General features: G+C 41.7%; 2 protein-coding genes across 4 annotated transcripts in view; both read left to right on the top strand.

The window, feature by feature from the left end:
* Positions 1 to 21988, top strand: part of LOC126919508 (probable RNA methyltransferase CG11342) — a 40490-nt gene extending 18502 nt beyond the window's left edge. Inside the window, exons 2-3 of the mRNA XM_050728842.1 lie at positions 19947 to 20163; positions 20834 to 21988. Coding sequence (XP_050584799.1) covers positions 19957 to 20163; positions 20834 to 21388 — 762 coding nt within the window. The 5' untranslated portion in view covers positions 19947 to 19956 and the 3' untranslated portion in view covers positions 21389 to 21988. The remainder of the gene's footprint in view (positions 1 to 19946; positions 20164 to 20833) is intronic.
* A 337-nt stretch (positions 21989 to 22325) lies between these two features.
* On the top strand, positions 22326 to 24002 carry LOC126919510 (chromatin complexes subunit BAP18). Of its 3 annotated transcripts, none has more exons than XM_050728846.1 (4): positions 22326 to 22432; positions 22763 to 22854; positions 23388 to 23486; positions 23581 to 24002. In XM_050728846.1, exons 1-4 carry the CDS (start codon positions 22415 to 22417, stop codon positions 23852 to 23854), a joined length of 483 nt encoding a protein of 160 aa, XP_050584803.1. In that variant the 5' UTR covers positions 22326 to 22414; the 3' UTR covers positions 23855 to 24002. The 3 variants fall into 3 exon arrangements, with proteins under 3 accessions (XP_050584803.1, XP_050584802.1, XP_050584804.1); XM_050728845.1 differs by lacking the exon at positions 22326 to 22432 and adding an exon at positions 22487 to 22591; XM_050728847.1 differs by lacking the exons at positions 22326 to 22432; positions 23388 to 23486 and adding an exon at positions 22487 to 22591.
* The last annotated feature ends 35 nt before the right edge of the window (positions 24003 to 24037 follow it).

Raw genomic sequence — 24037 nt, forward strand, 5'->3', positions numbered from 1 at the left:
ATGTTCCGATCGTGTCGAGACATCGTACTATTTCGTTAGACGAGCAATTTATTTTTCCGCTCTATCGTCTCGCGTTATCTTGCAATTACAAATATCGATCGATCTTGGATGAAACGTCGAATGCGATTCGAATCGAAGAAATTGTTAAATGTTGACACGCCGTATCGAAATTGCCCGCTTTTCGTCGAAGGAAAACTCGTTAGATCTGCCTATCTATTCGGGTATTTGTACGCGTTACGCGACAGTTTCCCTATTATAAAAAAAAAAAAAGAAAAAAAGAAGATTACAAAGAATCGCGTTACGAGTAATTCCCGGCCGAAAAGTCCCTCTTTGCCAAGGTTTGCCGGTATCGAGAAGCGTCGTTGTAAAATTCCAAGTAGGATTCGCTGGGAATTCGTTCTCGTCCCGTAAACTTTCCGTCATAACGGGACGGGATCGTGATTTCACGTTCTTACGTAAATATCATTGTACCAATGGTAACGCGTCTCTGTGACGTTGCCTCGATCGAACGTCGACCATTGCACTCGAACAGGCGGTACGGTATGCGTTCACCGATTCATAGCCGACAATAAACGTTACTTTATCATAAGCTCGCGAATCTATACAACTATTTTATCGGCAATGGTCATCGGGATTGCATCAGATCGTCGTTTCGAGGAAAAGTACACGCGAGAAATAAAAAACGTAGGTAAAAAGCTATCGTTCGACGTGGATCGCGCGCTTGCCTAGGGAGGAACGACTCCGTTCCATCGATCGTTAATCATCGATGCGGCTATATCGATTACGTATTTGGCGACACGTGGCGAATACCAGGAACAAATTCCTCGATTTCGGTCTCCGTTCCGTGCAACGGACGAGTCTGTCGTTCTTATCGATATCGAAAGAAACTTTTTTTCTCGACGGATCAGGTACGCTATCGGTTACGATTATCGAATCCGACGATGTTTGGTAAAAATTGCACGCGTACTACCGCTTTTATTTTACCATCAGTTACTTCGCTGTGAGTCTGTTATCTCGTTCGTATCTTATTCGCGTTTTGCGACGTAAAGTATCGAGTAGAATAAAATTCGAAAAATCGATTACAGCTGTATCTACGCTGTGTCCGAAAGGTTTGCCCGAGAGCTAAGTAAAACGGAGAATTTCACGATCGACGATCGAAATCGAAACACGTTCGAAAGGCTTTTCCAAAAATACCTATTTGATGGTAATTCTTTCAAAAGACGACCGAGCCGTCGGTAGCGGCTGTTGCTAAAGGAGAAGCATTGGATGCGAGGACGGACGCGTTTGAAAATCAGCAGGCCGATATTGTCCGTAGCGGATGATAGTCTGGCTCGCCGGGACTGACAATGAACGCTCGATTCGTCGATTTTCGAGGACGCTTCTCCGAGGGGAACGAGCGAAGCGACAGTCGCGAGAGAATGCCGACCTCGACTCGAGGTTCGCATTGCCGTGTCTTTCGCAGCGCCATCCCCACCACGCGCGGTGTTTACAGCTCGCTTCAGGAACACCAGCCGATGGATGCAACGTTTAAATATATACCACGCATCCAACGAGCAACGCTTTTCACACCTACGTGCGTATGACAAATGACGCAACGCAGGGACAAAATCTGATCACTTACGTGCTTTCCTTTGCGCAATTATTAGGCAACATTGCGATATCGGCGAGGGAAATAGCAGCCATTTGGATTTCTTTCGTACGCAACGCGTTTCAGCGTTGTAAGATGCCGGTTCGATCAACGCGGTCATCGCGCAAGCTCAAATTTTTCACATCTCTGATTACAGTTTCACGGTATACCGTGTACACGTATGCAACGTATAACGAAGATAAGAAAGAAACGACTACGAACGAGTAGGCAGGTGCCAGCGTATTCGCGTTTTACGGAATTCGCTTGAAACACGTATTTGCCTCGTGAACTCGTACTCGAAGAAGCTGCCAACTTTCGAATATCTGGAAAAATTAAATCTAAAAGCCAGCTGCTTGCTACGATAAGTTGCTGCTCCGTGATTCTCGATATTCTACTTAATAAAAACAGCGTCGCGATCAAAGATACGCTAAGTTTAGAGTACCGACCGTAACTAACCCCAACTATCGACTCTACTTTTAACGGTAAACGATATTTTATTAAAGATTTTCAAAATGCGTATATACGTTTGTGGTTTTTTATACGGTTTAAAACGAGATCGAGACAGCGTTTCCGATTCTCTTTACAACTTTCGCCAATAGGAAATTATTTGACGGTTGTTTGTAATTCGGTGTCTAGTATCGAGGAACGCGCGAAAAGTTAAACGACAAAAAGCGACGAAGGAAACTGAACGTCATAGATACGCGTATAGTAAGAGCGTCGATTACGCGTAGTTACGACACCGACGAGCCACGGCAGACGAACAACGTGATCGTATAGCGGCAACACTCTTACTATTACTATTTTCCCCATCGGTTCCAGTCGAACACCGTTCCGACGCTTTTCCTAGATCGTTGCTTCCTCGGAAATATCCATAGAATCCGACGCTGTCGGAGCAAATTCCTGCCAAACGAATAACTCTTCGTAAAAATGTTAAAATAGTACGCGCATCAGCCTTTTTCTTTCATCGAACTTTGACGCTCGTTTACAGCTATTCGAAACCACGAATAACGATAGCCGTAGATACTGTCGCATTTACGAACCTTCACCTGTCTTTTGAGACAAAATTCGAAGCTTCCAACGCTTTTAGTTTTCGCGCGATACCCTATTTTTGCGCGAAAAATCTCCCTTTTTTTTCCTCCCTTTTTAAACCGACCGGGATAGAGCGATTTTCTTTTCTTGCCGTCATAAAAAGTTCCAATTTTATTCGTTGATCGATTAATAATTTTATTCGTCTTGTATATTCTTTCGTTAAATGGAAAGTAACAACGCTGCCACATCAGCGTTATATCTCCACTGTTCGAAGCAAACGCCACCGACACCTACTCGGAGTAACATCGCGCGATCAGAAAGTTCCTGACAAACCGGTAATCCGATCGTCGCGAAGCTCGAAGGTTGCCACGATCGCGTTCGACGGTTAACAGCCTAGTTACCGAGCCTAGGAAGAATCGCGAGTTCGTTGGTCGAAAATATACCGCGAGGAAAATTCGATGAAACGTCGTCGAGCTACCGAAAAGCGTATTACAGCGTCACGTGGACCCTTCTCCTCCGTTACTGCGACATCTTGGTCCACGCTCGACTTTGCGTCACCTTCCTGCGTAGCTGCAATACCACGCGAATATACAGGGTGACCGGCAACGGATTTAAATAATTTAATCGAGCAAAAGAATCGTTCGTTCCAGCAACGTATATTCGTTCGTCGACTCGTTTCTCTACGTATTTGAGGTATTTCAGACTTTTCAGAGATTACGATTCTCCGCTGGGTCGCGGATAGGTCGCGGATGGGAACGATCGCTTTATACGTACAACTTTGTCGCGTAAATCGACATATCGAAAACTGACTCGTGAAATTACGACGACTTTTTGGTAATCGTCGATACGCCTGGGAATTATTATTTCATCTCTTTCGCAGATCACCCTGTATACATGTAACGCAACCGTACGCGCAGCCAACCGAACCGACTCGTGCGTAATTGCCGCAACTGTATCGGCTTCGTAACGACTTTTAACTAACATGCGCGCGTACGGAAAAGAGTCAATCTCTTTCGTATCAATCGCGATGTATTATTTGGTATTAGGTATTACGTATCGAGGAGTAAATCGATTATACGGAACTCGATTCTTCGATCAGCAACTCCGATTGGATCAGATGGAAAATACGCGCTACTTAAAATTGTCTTGTCTTTCGCCGGTTATACGGATATTAGACGACGTAATATTTAACTTCTTAAATGGAACACAGGCGGCGAGTCGAGCGATCGATCAAATTGCGAATATTTCGGATACGACGATTCGTTCGTCTATCGGAGAAAATTACGATGGAAACGAAGAATCGAAAGAAATCGACATCGCGTAAAAATCAAACAAAGTTATCGCATCGTTTGTATCAAAAATATATTACGTTATATTTGGATTAAATTTACGACGATAATAAATTTGGTATTATTTAGTTTTTGATTCCATTCAAAATTCCATTTTGAATTTCGGTTTAATTTCCTAACTTGGCTTCCTCTCGTCTTAAACGATATTCGATTTTAATCATCGCCGGATCTTTTAAAAAATTCTTGGAAGCTACGTACCGTTACTTCCACTATTTTTCCATTCATCTTTTCGTTCCACGGTTATTTCGTCGATCGTAAATCGACTAAGCTCGGAATAAATTGGAAATAAGACTGGAACAAGCAACTTTTCTCGGCGGAGTTGATCAATTTGGTTTCCGTGTAACTCGTGTAGTAATCGAGTCGAAGATGTTCTTGACGATACTTTGATGGAAATTGAATTGTTTCGAAATAAAATTAATTTCAAACGCTTCGAATTATTCGTAGTTGTAGTTGGTAGAGCGCCGTTGACACGCCGTTGAAACACGAGTCACGCGCATAGGACGTTGTATGTTCCTTTTATCGACAAAGTTGAGAATTTCGATCGAGGCACAGTTTTCGATTTAATCGAGGTTGCAATCTCTTCTCTAAAAATAGATAGGAAGAAAATTAGCGACGTAACGAGAGAATGTGTTTACCGGAGACGATAGGAGAGAGGCTCGTAAGATTAAACTCGACGATCAGAAGTTATCGCGCGTGGTTCTAAAGCGGAATAAAGCGGGGGAAAAAATAGAACGAAATAGAGCAAAATAGCGCAAAGTAGAACGAAACGGAATTTAGACGAAAGAACTTTCAAAATGTCGGAATTTCGGTTTTAAGGAACGAAATTTTTAACGTCTCTTGCAAACTATCGACTGTACGAAAATACCATTGGATCGCTGTAAATTATCGAAAACGTGATTACAAACCATAGCACCGATATCAAAATATTTTCGACTAATTTTCATGTTATCTTCGTTGGAACTTGACTACGGCGAACGTTTATCTAATTTGCTCCGATCGTAATTCCCGAAAACGTGACTGTAAAGCGTATGGAAGCGAACGGTTCGTCACGTTCGCGTTTCTCTGGTAATGTTGGCGCGCATTGCGGAAGCAAAGTGCTGCAATCGTTTCTTCGGTAGCGTCGTATCGTACGCTCATTCATTCCCGTTGGCGAACCGTGGCTGGTCTGGCCGGTTCTACCTGGCTGAACGAAGGCCAGAAAGAGAGAAGCGCGCGGAGCAACGAGAGAGTACCGAGGATTGGTAAATCGTGCGTCATTGATGACGTTCGATCCTCCGATCGTCCTCGAATATAAACTATCTCGTGCACGGTACCGTACAAAAATCGTCCTAGACCGATTTAAGGATATTATTTACGTATTATCTTAATTCCGTCGTTACCAGAGCGACTTGCAATTGGCCAACATAAGCTGGGATACATGGCGAGTTTGCGCGAACAGTTTTCTCGGGGATGTGGTAGAACAACGCACGGTATCATCGTAGTATTTAATATCGGCGATAAACGAAAAACGAGAAACGCTTTAATTATTATCAAAAGTATCTCTGTACGATGTATCGCGCGCTCGATATATTTGTGGATATCGGCGATACTGGTAGTTTCGAGAGGTAACCGTCGAAGCGTCGTATTTTTCACCAACTTACCAAGCGCACGATCTAGAAGCTCGCGCGAAAATTCTATTTCGAGATCGAACTCCAAAACGAGTGGAATTCTTTGTTTCTTTATTTATTAACGATTTTCTGTTTGTCGTTTTTGTCGAAACAAAGCGTGGTCGAAAGAGGAGAAACGTTAGCGACGCGCGATGGACTTTTGGTATCGATCCCTGAACCACGTTTACCTTGAATGTTATTAATTTCGCGAGACGAAAAAATATTGGCCGTGTTCATTGAGAAACGGGGGACGAAATGGAACGAAAGGAGACGAGGCGAGTCGAGTTTCGCACGAACTCGCTGTTGCAACAGGCTGATGCAACCGGACGAGTAGAACAAAAATATGAATAATTGCTATCATATTATATGTATATCTCATTGACTATTGCGAAACAGCGCTGCGTGGGTTTTACGCTAGCGTGCATTCCGCTCACGAGAATTCGTATTATTCAACGTAATCTCGATGCTTGGTTTGATTTTATCGTCTAATAAATAATAATCAACGGTTTCTCGTCTGTTTTGTCAATTTGTTTATTAATTCGTTGGAAATTTGGAGGAAGACGGCTAAAGAAGACCAAAAGTGGATTAGGTGGCAACGAGATTGGCACAGGGAATAGAAAGAATTTGCGACAAAAGCGAGAAAGACGATGGATTCTATGGATCTCGTTATCACGGTGGTTTCTCAATCGGTCGCCTCGCGCCGTGGCACGTGAACAAATCGAGCCAATCCCCGGCCCGTAGTTCGCGAAGCGGCTTGTTCTTTCGTAACCGCAGAAAACTAAGGATCGGCGCACCATTCCGCGCGATAAAAGCATCGTCCAACGGCACAGACCTTCGCTCGACGGTCCCCAGACACGTCGGATTCGATCGGTCAGGACCGCGCAACCGCGCAACCGCGCACTTTGCGATATCGTCGATCTCGAGGTCGGCCGGATCTTACGTTTCTAATGTAAGCTAACGAATCGTTGCTCGAGTCGTACGAAGCGAAATCTCTGCGGCAAACGCGAGTACGTACGTATCGTACGTTTTGCAGTTTTTTCGCCGCTTCCTACGTTCCTACGTCTTTCCATGTACGCCTTTCTTCGATTCTTCTTCGATTTTTACTAGAATTCTCGAAGAGGAAAAAGCGGCTTTGCCGTTTCTTTCCCGATCCCGACTAATCGAGATTGTCGCAGAGCGACGATCTCTCTCTTCTTAAGAAGGGAAACGCTCTTCTTCTTCCAAAATCCTCGTCAAATCGTTCGGTCCAATTTTAAAAACGTTATTACGCTTGAGACCGTGTACGCACACTTTTCTCTCTCGCTGTAGGTATATCGTCCGTAATGTATCCTGTCATTGCGAAACCGCCGACCGAAATCCTATCTATTTCCAACGACTGTTAATTATTATTTCTCTCGTCGGGATAAACAGCTGCGTTCGATCGTAATTTAGTTTTCACGAGCAAACGAAAGCGGATTGTAAGGCGATAAATTCTTTAAACGGTCGAGCAGTACTAGGTAAGTGACCCTTTCGCTGCGACGGAATCGCCCGCCGCTCTAGTCTCTACGCCACAGTTACATCGTACACAGGACTGAAAAAAAAAGTATCCATATCCAATCGGTAATTTTCCATTTACCAGACATTTTTCTTAACATTTTTCAAGTGCGTGTCCTAATCGGATCTACATTCGTCGTACTGTATTTACAATCGTAATACAAATGTATTTTATATAAATTCGCTGATGTAGTTAAATGATACGACGAAAATAATCCTATCGACGACGTAACTAATTACAGTTAACGAATAAATTTATTTTATGATAATTGGTGGCTGGCCATTTCGTCGTTATTTATTCAACGTTATTTATTCAACGTTATTTATTTATGTCTCGTAAATCCTACGTTTATATCGTATTTACGAGTGTCTCGCAATCGTAAAATTGTTACAATCAACCACGTAATCCTGTAATATCGGATTAAATAGCACAAAAAAAAAGAAAAAAGAAAAAGAAAAAAAAGCTTGTAAAATGCTAGTAATATGCAAAAGAATAGAATAATTAGTATTTTATATTCCGCTTATCTTTTAAATTAAAATAAACGGGCTGCCATTTTTATCTTCCATCTTGCGTCGCCCTTCAAATTTATCTTTTATGATATAAAAACTGTTGCCTCAAGTTCTTGATATTCGTAATATCTGCACTTCACAGACGTTCCGCTTAACGAACATATTGTTGCGAGTAAAAGCATACAAAGCAAATAAATTTTGAGGACAAACGGATGCACGATAAAAATGTAATCGATACAGGGAATGGGAAAATTGGATCGGTAAGAGACGAAATCTGGAGGGGCACGGAATTCGAAAGAATCGATAGTCGAACTTGACATCGAACGAGGTTTTTCTCGCGGCACGGAGCACTCGATAAATTGCATTCGCGACGTATCCTTGCCGGAATGACCCAGTTACACGCTCGAACCCCTTGAAATCGTAATCGCACGAGAATTTATCGATCGTGTCCGAAGGCCGCCGAGAGAATCTTTTCCGCCGATCCAACGGATACCAGTCCATGTATCTCCGTTCGATAGAATCGAACTGAGCGGCTAATTTGTCGAGATCGCGACGTTTCCGTCTTCGTTTGAAAAACGTTTGAGAAACGCGATCACGATTATAGGCAGGTTTCTTTCTTAGGTAATTTCGAATCGCAGCCGCGTGTTTATCTCGAGCTTCTTATTCCAAATTTTCTTGTATCGCGAAAATTTCGATCGATCGGCGCGTGTACGAAAGTTTAGGCGGGCTTCGAGGAAGCTTGGAAAGCTTGGTAATTTTCAACTTTTGCTTCGACGTACGCCGCATATTCGTTCGCCGTTCGTTAGTACCAGCAAGTATTGGGAACGTTTAATAAAAATTGAATACTCTTCGCTCGTCTTATTTTCCGACTACTTTGTTACAAATTTATCATTGCCTTCGTGTCGCTTGAAATGTTTGTAGAATTTTTCGTAAATGTAACGGCTAGGCGTCCTAACGCTCGTACGAACTTTTGCATCAGCGTCGACTTTTATTACCTCGCTGTTCTTCCCAGCGACTATAAGTATTCTTTCCCCTGGTGAAGAACTCGATGTGTTTTCATCCGTGATCCAGTTTTACTCGTTCTTCCTGTGGACCGTGGGATTTTTAACGACGAATTAAAGACAAACCGGATGCAACGTACGTTTCACCAACCAGCCGACATCTACGGAAATTGCAATTGTGCGATTTCAGACGTTGCACCGTGACTTTCTAAGTTGCCGTCTATATCGACTTTATGTCTAAAGACTCGACGAATAATTTTTTATTTGGAAAAACGCTTTCTTCCGTTTCGTCTAACGGAAATCCGAGTCAACGGCGTGACGCGATATCGTGCAGGACAATTATCATATATACACAGTAACAGACCGATCTCACGTCTATCTAGTAGATTCGTAAAAAGTAAGTTGAAACGAGATATAACGCGTTTTTAAATTTATCGACTGCATCGAAGGGATAATATAGGCGACTAAAGGGATCAAAATTACGCATAGAACGTTTAGGATGAAAAATTGATAAAAAAAATAGCCGAATGCTCGATAGCTGCGTGTTCCTAAACGATTCGTAAAATACGCATATACTTATTTCGATATCAACGATGTAAAACAAGATGGAATACGAGTTAAACGAGGCGTTTCTAAAGAAAAGTAACGGCAATAAGGAAAAGTTTCTATTGCTTCTCGTATATCCTCGAAATATTAACCATCGAAATCGGAAAAATAGAATCGAGTATCGTATGTAATTTGCACGAATGTAAACGATAAAGTAACAGTTTCAAGAATGTCGGGCGCATCGATTTATCCCGCTGCAAAAAAAGTTGGGAAATATATTTTACAATCGATCGTCGAACGTACGTACGAAGGAAAAAGACGGATATACGCGTAGTTGTGTCTGCCGTTATGTTCACCCGTTAAAACTATGCATTTTTCATTACGCAAATAGTCGCGTTTCTCCTCCGCGCTCAACGCTTAATATTATATGTTAATTACGCGTTTAATTAATACGTTTCCACATCATAGAATCGTTTCTCTCTCTTTCTTTCTTCGAACGATAAATAAACATTTCCAGTTAATCTCTGCGAATTTCAACAAATTCGGAAAATAATATCCCATTAAGATCCATTCGTACAATTTGCCTCGAAGAATTCAAATTCTTTGGCGAATAAACGTACGATTTTCGCGCAAAGATCCAAATTCTACCGTTGATATTACTAAGATGAATTAACGAGTTACGCTTCGCGATACCGAGATTGTACGTAGAATACGCACGTAAGCGATGTCACAGATGTTATCGCGAGGCAGACATTACCGTAGCATTTTTCCTTTTCACGGAATACGACGATCGAGAAAACAGAGAGTGCAATGGTCTTGCGTATCTGTAACGGCGTCTCAATGACTGCAACTATGTTTCTTAAACGAGAAACGCTCTCCCAAGTTCTATTAAAATCGCTGACGCGGAAACGGAGATGTTCTAGAAACCGGGGCACTAGAGTGCATCCTCGTTACCGCAATTCGTATCGCGTATACTAAACGAGTGATAAGCGTTTCGCAACAACCACGTGTGTCTGTGACATGGAAAGCTTCGAAAGTTGCGCGAAACGATATGAAACCGAATCGTTCGTCTTTCGCGCGATTCAAACGCGAATCAAAGCTATCGATTTACATCGGTGGATACGCGCAACGTCCTACGTTTCGATAGGATCGCTTTTTCTTCGGCCGTGTCGCTCATCGTCGTCGGCCGGTCGTTTCTCACTCACGCTACGTATCGATGGCATCGACCATATAACATCGAGTACGATGAGAACGACACCGACGGATACCATCCGTGCTATTTTCGACAGTCGCTACGTCGCCAAGCTACATCCACCGATTATCGTTTGTATCTCGATTTTGAGTCGCGCGTAATCGAACATGGATCGATCTCGTCCTCCATCTTCGAATTATATCGCGTTAGATATTTTAAAGACGCGTTATATACTATGCGTATTGTCGTATGAAAAATTCAAGATTCCAGATTTACGAACAGATTTAGCACGAGCGCGTGATCGAAGCGACTCGAGATACGCTTTAGAGGGATATCGCGATCCTCGACGTTGATACGTAGCGCGTCGCGCACCACGAGCTAACCGGAGTTTTTACTTTAATTCTTAAGGACGTTTTAACGAATGTCGCGCTTACAGGTTTCCGGGTAATTCCTTTTCCAAGTTCGACGATATCGAGCGACGTACCAATCTATTTTCGAGATACGCGTCCATTCGGTAACGAACGTTAAAGGACCACCGCGAGTTAAGACAGAGGTAAGATAAGATTATCGTTCGCCGATATCTTCTCTTCGTTTCGTCAACGTACAGCAACGATACCAAATACCGTTTCCTTATTCGAAATTGACGGTCGCGCGAACGTATAACGTAGTTTCTCGATCTCTTCGATACGGCGCTTGGCACATACCGTCGTACGTACGCGACAATTGGACGTAGCGCCAGACACGTGTACCTACTTTCGCGTAACACACGCCTCTCGACAAAGTCACTGGTAGCGAATTGACGATCGCACGACGACAATCGTCAGACTAGATGCGATAATAATCTATAAAGATACGCCAGCAACTATAACGGTACGCGATAATATTTGAAATTGGAAGAAAGATCTCGGCGTCTCGATACGTTTCCTAATTTCGACCAAGTGGCGAGTTTCGATCGAAATAACGCTAGTAGGTTGATCACGATCCTCGCGCCATGTCCGCGCGTATACTTGGATCGCGTGCTAACGAACAATAAATCGAGGAACGTCGGTGTTATCGATTTCGCGACAAATTGCGTCGGATTACGACGACGACGCACCTCGTGTCACCAGAAAACGACAAGCGAACTAATTACGCGACGATATTCCCACGTTTTCGACGACTGTGCCTATTTTACCATGCCAAGGGGCATGCATCTACGTATACGTGTATGCGCGTCGAGTTATAAATAGTACAGGCGTTCCGCCATATACAGACTACAAGGATCGTAACAGTTCCGCTGCCTTTTATAGCCTTTTATAGCTATATCAGCTTCCTTGTACGTACAGAGCCACGTTTTCAAAGTAATATGGAAAACTGTATTTTTACGTAACGCGTTACGTAGAATCGTTCTATGGACAGGTAGCGTCGTGATTTTTTCGTCGCGTCGTACGGATCCGCGTTACGCAGCAATCCGCGTTACATCGGCTTTCACCGTACAATAACCGATAACGAGCGTAAGGATGGTAGGAGCGACCGAACAAACGGATTTCGATCGAATTGGAATTCCTCGGCTCTTATCGCGGATATGACAGTGTCGCTTATGAGACGAGCTTCCGCCGTGATCCTGCTATATATCGTATTACCAGCCGACAACGCTTACTCTCGATTTATCGGAATAGTTAACGATCCTACGTTCGAACGTTTGGAGAAGCGCGTCGCGTGCAGTAATTTTCGATGCAAACGTACTTTTACGTCGTCAACGTTTCCTCGATATCGAGAAATCGTTATCGATACGCGCGACGATTCAAAGATCGCGTACACGCGCGAAGGAAATCGCGGAGTACTCTCTCGTTCGCGAGAAAAAGAGTCGAGTTAAAAGAAGGTTTGTTAAACGGGTACGTTTTTTCGCCGAGGAAATCGCCTACGACTGTAAAAAATAGCAGTTGAACGCGAAACTTTCGATACTTTGATTCGAACGTGTTAAGTACATGCGAACGTACAAGGTGTTTCGCTTAAATCCAACGTCTAAATCGTTTCTGCTGTTGCTGCTGCGCAAAATAAGAAAGAAAAAAAAAAAACTAATTGTAAGAGGAATTTAAATGGTTTCAACGCGTATATTTAACGGTGATAGAAATCGACTTTGGCAAGGTTATCTTAAGATTATTCGAAGGTCGTCGACATTTCTTCTCTTTTTTTTTTTTTTCGCGTACCGACATGTTTTCTACGATGCAACGTTGTAGTCCTCGTCAAACAAATTCGGCGATCTACGAGATCCTGACCTTGAAGCGATCTCGAAGAAAAAAAGCGAGTTTAAATCGGATAACGTTATAATAAGTAATAAATTAGCTAATTCTATCAGCTTATTTATTACGTTCGGAATTCTCGTTATCCATATCGACGTAAATAAATATTTTTCCATAAAAATATATAACTTTGCCGTAAATCAATGGCAAATTTATTTTCTCTTCTTCGGTGTCGCGATACGCTTCGTTGTTCGACGGTAAACTCTTCGAGCGATCTTCGATCAAACGCGAATCGTATCGTTACACCGTTCCGAACGAATCGTACCGATCTGGAAACATCGTGATTCAACAGGATTCGACGAACGAGATATTTTTGTAAATGAACTTTGTGACAGCTAGCTAGCTAGCAGATATCGAGATAGTTAAATACGCGTAACGTGCATTATCGTCCCATTATCGTCCCATTATCGTCCCATTATCGTCCCATTATCGTCCTACCGCAATATGCTCGTTCGATCTAATAAATTAAACTGATTTATTATATCTACATTATCTCGAATCGAGCTCGCTGCTTCTCTTCTTCGAGGTCGCTTCGAGGTTTTCGCGTCTCGGGTCGTTAAACCCGACGTTACAGCGTCGATCGTACGTACGAAAAACAGACGTCGATGCGCGAAGCATGGAAACGATCGAAGCAATTTTTTCATTTTTGATTATCGGGTCGCAACGACTTATCTTTAAGTGCTGTAATAATTTAGATGTTCGACTCGAGCGAAACACCTTGGATCAAGTATATCGTAGTCGATCGAACGTCGCAAAAATATCGAGTAAATCGTGTTTTAAGACTATTTTAGGGTTATTTAGGTTATAAGTAATTGCGCCGCCTTTCCATCTAACTACCTCTCAACCTATATAACGCTGTAAACAAACGAGATATTTCGAAATAGAAAAGAAATTAGTTCCAGTTAATCGAACGTATAGTAATTAAATTTGCAGTCAATGAGTCACGTTTTTTAAATTATTTCTGTCGTATCGTTAATAAGGGGACAGACCGACGTAATAACGTCCTTGATAAAAGTTTCTCACGCAACCGAGAGGAGATCGATTAATTTTGTTTCCTTCGATTAAATGGAAAAAACGGTCAAAAACCGTAAAAAGCGAAAAATAAAGGAAAGACGTACCGGAAGATGCGTGAATCAAACGCGACTGGAAAATGCCTTAAAATTTTTTTTATTAAGGACCGTAAAACGTTACGCTTACGAGTTTTACGGTTTTACGAGTACCGAGAAAGGATATCCGCTTTAACAGACCCATACTTGTAGAGGATTAACGATCGGGCCTGACCCTCCTGTCCGCGACAAACGCAGCACGGTAAACTCCCGAACAAAGAAGATGGTAAAAGCAGTACGACTCGAACACGAACGAAGTCATGTTTGCGGAGAATCCCCGGGAAATGGGTTCGAACACGTGCTTTCTGTACACAAGACGTTCGATACCGATTTTCTCGTCCATTCAAGGTGACAAACACGGTGCACGCATCCCCAGCCCTTTTCTTTCTCCCGCTTCCATCTCCAGCGGTTTAAAAACGCCGCTCCTTTTGTTCTCTTTAGAGATCGCTAGAACCGTTCGGTCCGATAGGAAAATCCGGAAAAAGCGGATTTCCTCGGCATAGAAAACGCCGGCGTTCGATTCGCCGGATGCGAGAGGATCGTTTTACGTCCAACTTCCGGCAACGTTTCATCGTACCTGGCTCGAAACCCGACGGGCTTTCTCGAGATATTTCGGGCCAAACGACGAAAAGGGATCAAACGAGAGATCACCGGCGTCGGCTGTTCCTCTCGCCGACCATTCTTCGTCACCCCCAGCGTTACAGAAATACATATCTATTCTTTTGCCGCACGGTCATTGTGCCACGTGGAAATGTAACTCGCACTCGCGAATCCGGCTTTCCGATCTTTCTCGCTCCTCCGCGGTTTCTTCCGCTTTTGCTTTCTCCATCTTTTGGCCAAAATAACTACTTAACGATTTATCGATTTACGCGAATGCCCGATCATCGATTATATCTATATATATATATATATATATATTATTAATCTTTCGCCGTAATATCGGCTATAACATTGGCTATAATATTGGCTATAACTGCCTTTGTTGGAAAACGGTGAAACGAACTGGAACAGTAGCGTCGCTAGACAACGGCGTTGATAGCGATTTTATCGCTATTTTCAAATTCTCTTTCCGCGGTCTAATCTTACGTCTAAACGACGTCTAATTACACGCAAATTATCTCATTAAGTTTGCCAGCGAGTTCCAATTATACGCACTAACGTATCTGTTTACGTTACTTCTGTCATTGGGTACAATGACGCGCTCTACAAGGAGCACAAGCCAAAGAACGTGGCAACGCGTTAGAACGTCTCGAGGTGTTCCTCGCTTCGGTATCAAAGATGACGGTAACGAACGATGACTAATAGCATCGACCGTGCATCATCGGATAGAACCGACGAGTTCGTTCGGTTCGTTGTCCTTCGTAGCTGAAAACTAGCCCGTTAATTCGTATTTCGGGAATTACGCATCTCGAAAGCACGACAGTTTGAAATTCTACGAATCCCTGCTGAAATACGGACAAATGTTTCAGCGATTTAATTTAATCGAATTTATTTTAATACCGATCAATATCGTCTGATGTGATCGTGCAAAATAAATACGATACGCGTGAATTTACCTTCTTACGTTCGTCTCGTACGTATTAGGTATAATTATATCGTTAGCATCGTTAGATCGAAGAGGAAGTTTGTCACGCGAGTGTATTCGATGTTAACACGCTTTATGACGGAAACGTTAGACGCACGGTCTAAACACGCCTGTACATCAATGGATAACGTCCGAATTCGGAAGAACGATCGTCTCTCTTTACGGAACGTCGTTGCAACGACGAACGCTCGTAACTTTATTCGCGTAAAAACGTATCGCCGACATACGACGTACGAGAATCGCGTATGGAACGAAGGAAAAACGTCTCGCTTCGTCGGATCAGCGATGCAAACGAGAATGTGCACCTTCTGTCGCGTTATTCGCGGAGAAGGTAAGACGGCGATGACATTTTCTCAAGAAGCGAAACGATGCATCGAGAACAACGTGCCGCGTTTCGACTCGCTAGAAATTGTCCAGAGACACGAAGTAGATGGGTATTGGCAAATATCGAACGCGGCCATGTCACGAGCACGTTTGGCTTCTGTACGAATTGCCAAATCGCCTCCAACCGGCTATGGTGTGTTGCCAAATCCTTTGGATCGTGTGTTAACCTGGTACGAAGTACGGACTACGAGTTACTTAGTGACGGGATAGGGTAACTAACCGGTATAAATTCACGTACTTTGCGGCTTTCGTAAGAATTACAGGTTTTGCACGATGCTTACGACCAGCGATAGCATAATTTAAAAACTAAACGATCGAAACGATCGATTAAAATTGTACGGCGAAAGAGATACGGTGAAAGAGATTCGGTACGGAGGCGGATATAGAACTAGAGGGTGAAATCGGTGTGTTTCGAGGATCGAAGGGAATCGATCGGTCGGGGCATCTTTGAAAGCGAGAGACAAAGGGGACTCGACATTCGCAGCTTTCGATAAGAGATTTCGGCGGATTGCCGAGATTTAAAGTTGACCCTTTCCGACGTTTCTTAACGTGCAAGTTAAACGATCGTGTATTCGTATTTCGCGAGCGTCGTTTCATTTGCTTACTATGTAAAATATAGCGCGCTATTGTACATTACGCGAGTAAATGTTACCCATACCGTTGTCAAATAATCTATTTATATCGAAAATACGAAAAGTCAAGAAGGGTAACCATCGTACATATGTAAATTAGAATAATAATAAGAGGAAATACGACGACCCAAATAATTGTCATGTCTGGAAAGAGCGATCGATATTATATTTCCGAAACGAAAGAATGGTAAAAGTTCAAGTACTTTGACGATTTTCACGGATACCGATCGCTATTGTATTTTTTAGTAGCGTATTCTTCTCAGCGGAGATCGTACCATTTTTCTCTTTCTTCTGTTTTACCTTTGAACATGTTTTCTTTATCTCGTGTTATCGATTCTACGATCATCGTCGATACGATTTGTATTCCGTTTCTATTCCGAAAAAACATCGATCGTTCGATTAGATCAAACCGGGCGACAAAATTCTTAACGTTGTTGGAAGGTCTCGTCGAAACGTTCATTTTGGGTAACGTACAGTCGAACGGAGTTCGCGAAGCTTGTTTTTAAATATCGAAAGCTCTACTAATTCCTATTATTATTTTCTACGTTTCGGATTCGAGCGAAAAGGTGCGATCGACTCTGATCTTTCCTGCTTTTCTGCTCGCGAGTAAACGAGAGACGGTTAATCCGAGTTCTGCATACCTCGATTTAACGATAATAATAATTTTCCGATTAATTAGCAGCGCGTGTTATTACGCGTTCCGCGCGTTAAGCAACAACGAGTGGAAGGAAAAAGGCGAGACGCGATACGAGTCGCGGCAGCCTGTTCCTCGTAAGGTATTCGTCGATCATCCGAGGCCACGTGTCTTTTTAAATGGAAATATGCCGAGAATACGGCCGAAGAAGCCACCTTCCTTTTCGTTACTAAATTTTTGTCGTTGTTAAATTTTTGTGAAACTTTGACGAAAAAGTAACGTTTCTCGTACAAACGTTCTCGCGTTTTACAAAATCCAAAAAGTATCTGGTTTTAGAAAACAGAAATACCAGCTGGTTACTTGCTATTAGCGTAGCTAGGCTATTTACTTGGAATATCGCGTTTTTATATCGATATCCGAAGGAACGTACTTTCATAGAAATACGAATCGTCGCTCGATCGTCGCGATGGAGAAGAAAATCGAACGACGACGACGACGACGACGACGCTGAAACGAGGCATTTTCTCATTCGTTGATCCCAAGAAATTCTACTCCGGTGTTGGCGTGAAATACGTACGCGTGTATGTACACTTCGATATTTGGTGGCCAATGCGGCCTGTGTCTCTGGGCAGACCAGAAAAAACGTGGCCTCTGCACGGGACTCGATACTCCCTGGCAGCTTGCCTGCTCCAAGGTCTAAGGTATCCATCGTATAATCTTGCTTATCTCGTACCGCATGCCTTTGCACCGGCCTGCATTCGCATCTGCCATAGCCGAAGAAAGAGGAAATTGCCGCGACCAGGCCCATGATCCGTAGAGAATGGACGTCGTGTTCTTGGACCGCACCGATGCGTGTATGCACCAAACACCTGCCTCTTTTATTTTTCCTTCTTCTTCTTCCTCTTCGTTTTCCTACTTTTGTCTCTTTCCTTTCTTTGTCGATCACCTTATGGCGCTGGCTACTGACTGCGAGTCAGGGGGAGAGAGAGAGAGAGAGAGAGAGCTAGTAACAGAAGTAATAACGCAAAGAAGCAGGGCTCGTGCTGCTCGTCCACCCGATACATCGGTTACCCGATCTTTGTGGATTTTATAAACAACCCTGGTTCGTCCGAAATTTCTGGATACTCTAGCTATTCTCGGGCATTCCTCTTGTATTATGCGCGACGAAATTTGTACAGTTATAGTCGCTCGATATAGAAAGCGTTTTTAGCTTTCGATTTAGTACGAAGATCCGATCGTTATTTTACGTAGACAAAGATCACGTCCGCGAGAAAATATTTCGTAAGGAGGTTACTCGTAACGTTAGAATTATTCATCGTATAATTTTAATTACTTTGCGTTACTTTATATCTCTTTGTTCGCTTCTGCCGAAATTGCCCTTCGAAGAATTTTTTAACGTATTTGCCTTCTTTCGCGCAAACGGCGCGATAGGTTTACAAATTGCAAACGTATCAAGCAACAACAACGAAAAATCTTTGTCATCTATCGTTAAACTTCGGAAGCTTTCGCAGTCGATCGTTATCTTATAATACGTATCTTTGTAATACGCGTCACGATACATACGTTCTTATTAAATTATAAAATCATGACAAACAAATTTACAGGTAAATTTGTAAAAATTTAATAACAGTCGAAGGAAGAAACACCTCCCTTGAATCTACAACAGCGAGACACCGATCCAAAAAGTATTCAAAGTAACACCGTCGGGAAAGTGAGTTTCTCCGCGAATGGCAAGACAATGTATCGTCGATTTCTCAGACCTTCCTCGTGGCCGAGAGCACGAGCACGAGCACGAGCACAACGATCGAAGGCTGCATTTATTTGGGTCGTGGACACCGGTGAATTATCTCTTCGATCCTTCCGCTCTTACGACGTCTCTGACCCCCATTCCTTCTTCGTTATCACTCTTTATCACGTATCTACGACCGTGTTGCGGTTACTTGTGCATTGTTTTTAACTCGTCGAGTATTGCGAAACCACCGTCCACACGGTATTACGAACTAAACATCCTCGTCCTTCTCTTTCGTCCATCGGTCTGATCGCACGGACGATGAAGTTTCGATAGAAACCGTTTCGATGATCCGTCTACCATCGCGTTTTATCATCTTATCGCGTTTCTACTTCTACTCTGTCCTCTTAAAGCTTGATACTCAAATAAAAGCAGAAATATCCGTGAAATATTACAGTAGCGATACTTTTCAACGTACGTCTCTTCTTATACACGCGAGATTATGCGTTATACCGACATTTAAAAAAGAATCTACCTTTCTCGAAAAATGTTCGACAAATACTGCTATTCTTATGCAACTATATCCGAACGACATAGTTAATACTTAATACATACATACGAATATATATACGCGTGTATACGAAGCGTATAACGATAAAAAAAACTACATCTTCATTCTCGTTGTTAACGAGCCGATCGATATTTTTTTCTGTCCTAATTTATGAAACGTTTTACCACGATGGAATTATACTTTTTACGAGTCTCCTTTCAAATAAATTTTCACCGTCTCTTGTAACTTGTTTTTTTACGTATAACAACGTATTTCATTAAAGCTGAATCTACGCAATGTTGGCATAAAAACATTATAGACGCGTTTTATCTAAAAACATCGAAGATTATTACCGAAATACATGCAAAAGTAATATTAAAACATCGAAGGTCCTGCCGAACCGTATATTACCTGTAATAAGAGAACATTTTCTAGGGTTCTTGGTAACTCGTTAACGACAATTTTTTTTTTCCCATTTTTTAATCCGTATGAAACAAGGAATACATTATACCGTTTTACCGAATATCTTTTGACGTCTTTTCGAGCAACGCGCGTTTAAAGTAGGTTACGATGTTTAATTATTAATTGCCTGGTGAACCCATCGGTTTCAGATTTTGGAAAATGTCGGAGCACGAAGCGCGATCCACGAAAAATAAGGAGAGACAGGAAGATAAGACGGATCCGGGCGCTAGCAGACACGGCAACTTCATGAATTATTACCAATTCCATCCTGCGGAAGAGCGCGTGCGACAACTTCCGTGTGGCGTGTGGCACTCGACCCATCCGGACCGGAAATACGTAGGCCTAGACGTTGGCTGTAACGCGGGGGTAAGGCTGAAACAGCTGTCAGACGAAATAGGACGAGTCGACCGTGATACGAAATTACAAACGACAAGCGTTTATATTTAGACGATGTTATACCTTTTCGAATATCGCTCGGAACATGGTTTCTTCCTGAAATCCTTCCGGCCCTATGCTTTTTAGGAAAAGAAGAAATATTCGCTTCATCGGTGATACACACATACATTTAATTTTCCAATGAGATTATTAGAGATTGCATCGACTGATATACATGTATAACGATCGATGCTTCTCTATATTGTGAATAACTAGTGTTTAATTTTTATATCGGACAATTAGCCTTCTTAACTATTAAGCTATTAATTTGGACAATATTTGTAGCGGACAAATAATCCCTGATCAAAGTATAATACATATCCGTTAATCTTTGTTCGAAACTATAATTATTTTATCACCACGTTCCAACGATTCGATGGAAACAATTCTTTGTTTAAAAGAAATCGTATTAAAAATCATATATCAAAAGAAATATTCGTTCGATTGGAAAATTCTCAAAATTCCATTGAACAAACGCGCTTTAGTCGTATTAGTAATTTAGTGGTACAAAATCAATTCGATAAAACGATATGGGGCCATAGAAGAGGTTTCTTGACCAGAGAACGAGCGTAAAAATCACAAATCGTATTAATGGTTTCAGGATTTAACATTCGTGTTGCACGACTTCCTCGAGAAAACCTTATCTACCGATCAACATCTACCGAAGGAGATTCGTTTGCTCGGCATAGACCTCGATCCTATCTTAATCGAACGGGCACGGGAACGCAATCCACGGCCGAATCGTATCGTTTTCGAGTGTCTCGATTTTTTGATCGAGGATCGTAACGGGACACTGGACAAGTATCTTCGTCGATTGGAAAGGTCGCGCTTCGACGTTGCGTTCTGTTTCTCCGTTACGATGTGGATCCACTTGAATCACGGGGACAAAGGACTGATGGAATTTTTGCAAAAGGCTTGTTCGATCACAAACATGATCGTCATAGAACCTCAGCTTTGGAAATGTTATAGAAACGCGTCGAGAAGGCTCAGACGATCAAAGGGCGAAGATTTTCCGTTATTGAAGACGTTGAAACTCACTGGCGATCCGGCAGGGCATATTGAACGCATATTGACTGAATTTTGCAATTTTCGAAGAGTCACGGTTACCGAGAACAATGAGTGGAAACGGAGATTATTAATTTATGAAAGGATGTGAGCTATCGCTTCCAAGATTCATGAGATTCCATATGTTAATCGAAGTCAAACGACCGAACGACGATTTTTTCTTATGCGAATGCGATTGGAAATATTAATACGATGGTTGAAATAATTTTTGCTTTGATAGCTTTAAGTGACTCGTTATTGTCGATAAGTCGATCGTCATTGCACACACTCATTCATTCTCTCTCCCCCCCCCTCTCTCTCTCTCTCTCTCTCTGTCATAGGTCCGGTAACTGTTTTTTAAATATATTTTATTATTACAAATATGCGAGATAGAATATTTTCTTTGTTATAAACAGTATCTAATTATTCTTAAATATCGGTTTAAATAATATCACTTAAAATGTTATATTTATAGAAGAAGACTTTGAAATTTGGAAGATTCTTTTGCCTTGCACTGGGCAGTGAGATATATTGTATTTTTTTTTTTTTATTATTATAAATAGCAGCCACCTTTTTGAGATATACATACTATGTATTTGGAAAGCAAAGATCTAATATTTGGAAAATTTTCTTTCACATATTCTTTCACCCATCCTATTTTCTATTCTGTATGATTAAACGTAATTTTTAAATAAATCTCATTATTCTCATACACATTGGTGTTTTTTTTTTTTTTATATTTATAAATCAAAATGAATCGGCGATATGTATACATATCGGCAAGTTAATTCGAAAAGTCAGTTTCATTCCAACAATATAATAGAGAAGTATAGTAAAAGTATAGTATAGTCCACCACTGTAGTGACGAATGATAAGTAATCACGCGAATATCGAAATTACTATATTATGTTTTCGTAATTAGTTCTTGTATAATATATCGAGAATCAACATGATTATTTCAGTTAAAGGCAAAAATCTTCGTTCGTTCGACGATGAGAAAAAAGAAAGGATAAGCAGTCAAAACAAGTTGAGGTTATAATTGTTTAAAGGGAAGGATTCTGAGAACGACGCGAGATGGCAATACCGTACGAATGTTTGTCCCGCTGATGGTGAAGTACCAGCATAACAACAAACTGACATGAATTCTGCGAGCAAGGTAAGCAAAAAAGCAACCATTGTCGCCGATTTTGGGCAGTTTCCCGCCATATAATACTTAATGGTCGTTCCTCCCCACCGCTCGTCTTCCTTTTTCTACGTGAGTCACGTGCTTTTATCCTCGAGTACTCTAGCAATGGAGTCTGTAAGCGGACACAAGGTTAGGTTATGAGCGCTTCTAACATTTTTCATGTATTCTTTCTTCGACAAAATTGTTTGATAGACAAGTATAAGTTGCGTTCCTCGATGAAAATTCCTGAAAAAATAAATATATCGCTATTAATCATATTTCCGACAAATTAACCAACGTTTTAAACGTTATCTGTTTTAGGTTGGTGAAATTTTCACCGCAGCCGGAGCAGCATTTAACAAGTTGGGAGAATTAACGATGCAATTACACCCTACGACTGACTCACCAGCAGGGTAATTAAATAAAACACACATCTATTATCGCCTTTTGTCATAAGTAGCGTCAATGCGCGTCTAATGCTTTCGCTTAAGTTTTATATGTGAAACTACATACTCTAGAGAAACGCGGGAAAATGTCACGTGGTTTGACGTATTTAAGTATTAACCAATCAGGAACGTAATACTGTGCATCTACAGCTTTGTTCAAGTACTATGTTAGCGTACATCCTTTGAGTTTGAAAATTTTTGTTGCTATAACGTTATCATTCGTGGCGATTAAGAAATACACAAAGATATTATTAACTTCTGTTATGTTATATTTAACTTACGTTATATAAAGATAACTTAAATATTGTTCACGCTTGTATTCCCTTTAATACGTTTTACAAATTGTCAATGCACGTGGATAAAAAAAAGTATTATAGATTTTAAGCTTGCAAGTGTAGTTGGGAATTAAATAATTAAATACTTTGCATCGCTATCGCTTTACCATAAAAAAGATGGCTGGCTGTATTTTTACATAACTCCTTGTGTCGCTTAATCTGTAGTAAATGGACTGACGAGGAAATTGAGATGCTCCGTCACTCGGTAAAGACCTTCAGTGAAGACTTGAACAAAATAAGTGAACACATCAAGGGACGAACGGTGTAAGTGAATAAGGCTGCATCGAGCCCACGGTTGTTCCTCAATTTCTATGCGTCAGTCTCGACCCAAAATTAACCGGTCGTTTCGACGTTCTAGCTCTCAAATTCGGACAACGTTGAAGAAGAAAGCTTTTGAGGAAGCTGGCGTGCCGATCAGACAACAAATGCTTTCTCAACAGTCAACGCAACAATCGACGGTTCAACAAGTATCGAAGCAACAAACAGGAAATCAAGGATTAATGGGAAAATCGTCCGAAGTCACGTTGAACATGTTAAATGCGCCGGAATCGGAAGTGGATGTTGAGGGACTACCAGAGGAGTGTCAAGTAAAGCTCGAGTTCGAAGGTGCGACGGAAGAAGTAGCTTCTTAATAAGCCGAGATTGACCTTTCCATATGCAATCTTTTTTATCTCGATTTCTAAATATAAGATAATTTTCATATAATGTACGCGCTTAACGTTAAGTAATAATAATGTACCTTCAATAAATTATGTTTCTCAAATAGATTTTTAAAAGTCAGCTACGATTATTTACTTCGTGACATTCTTACCGAC

The sequence above is a fragment of the Bombus affinis genome, chromosome 8 (genome assembly GCF_024516045.1).
Source record: "Bombus affinis isolate iyBomAffi1 chromosome 8, iyBomAffi1.2, whole genome shotgun sequence".
NCBI classification, from domain to species: domain Eukaryota; kingdom Metazoa; phylum Arthropoda; class Insecta; order Hymenoptera; family Apidae; genus Bombus; species Bombus affinis.

Excerpts from the sequence above, each read along its gene's own strand:
- LOC126919510 (XM_050728845.1), top strand. The coding sequence starts at position 22,493 with ATGGTCGTTCCTCCCCACCGCTCGTCTTCCTTTTTCTACGTGAGTCAC. Across the intron at positions 22,592-22,762 it reads AGTCTGTAAGCGGACACAAG|GTTGGTGAAATTTTCACCGC; the intron begins GTTAGGTTATGA and ends TATCTGTTTTAG. Across the intron at positions 22,855-23,387 it reads ACGACTGACTCACCAGCAGG|TAAATGGACTGACGAGGAAA; the intron begins GTAATTAAATAA and ends CTTAATCTGTAG.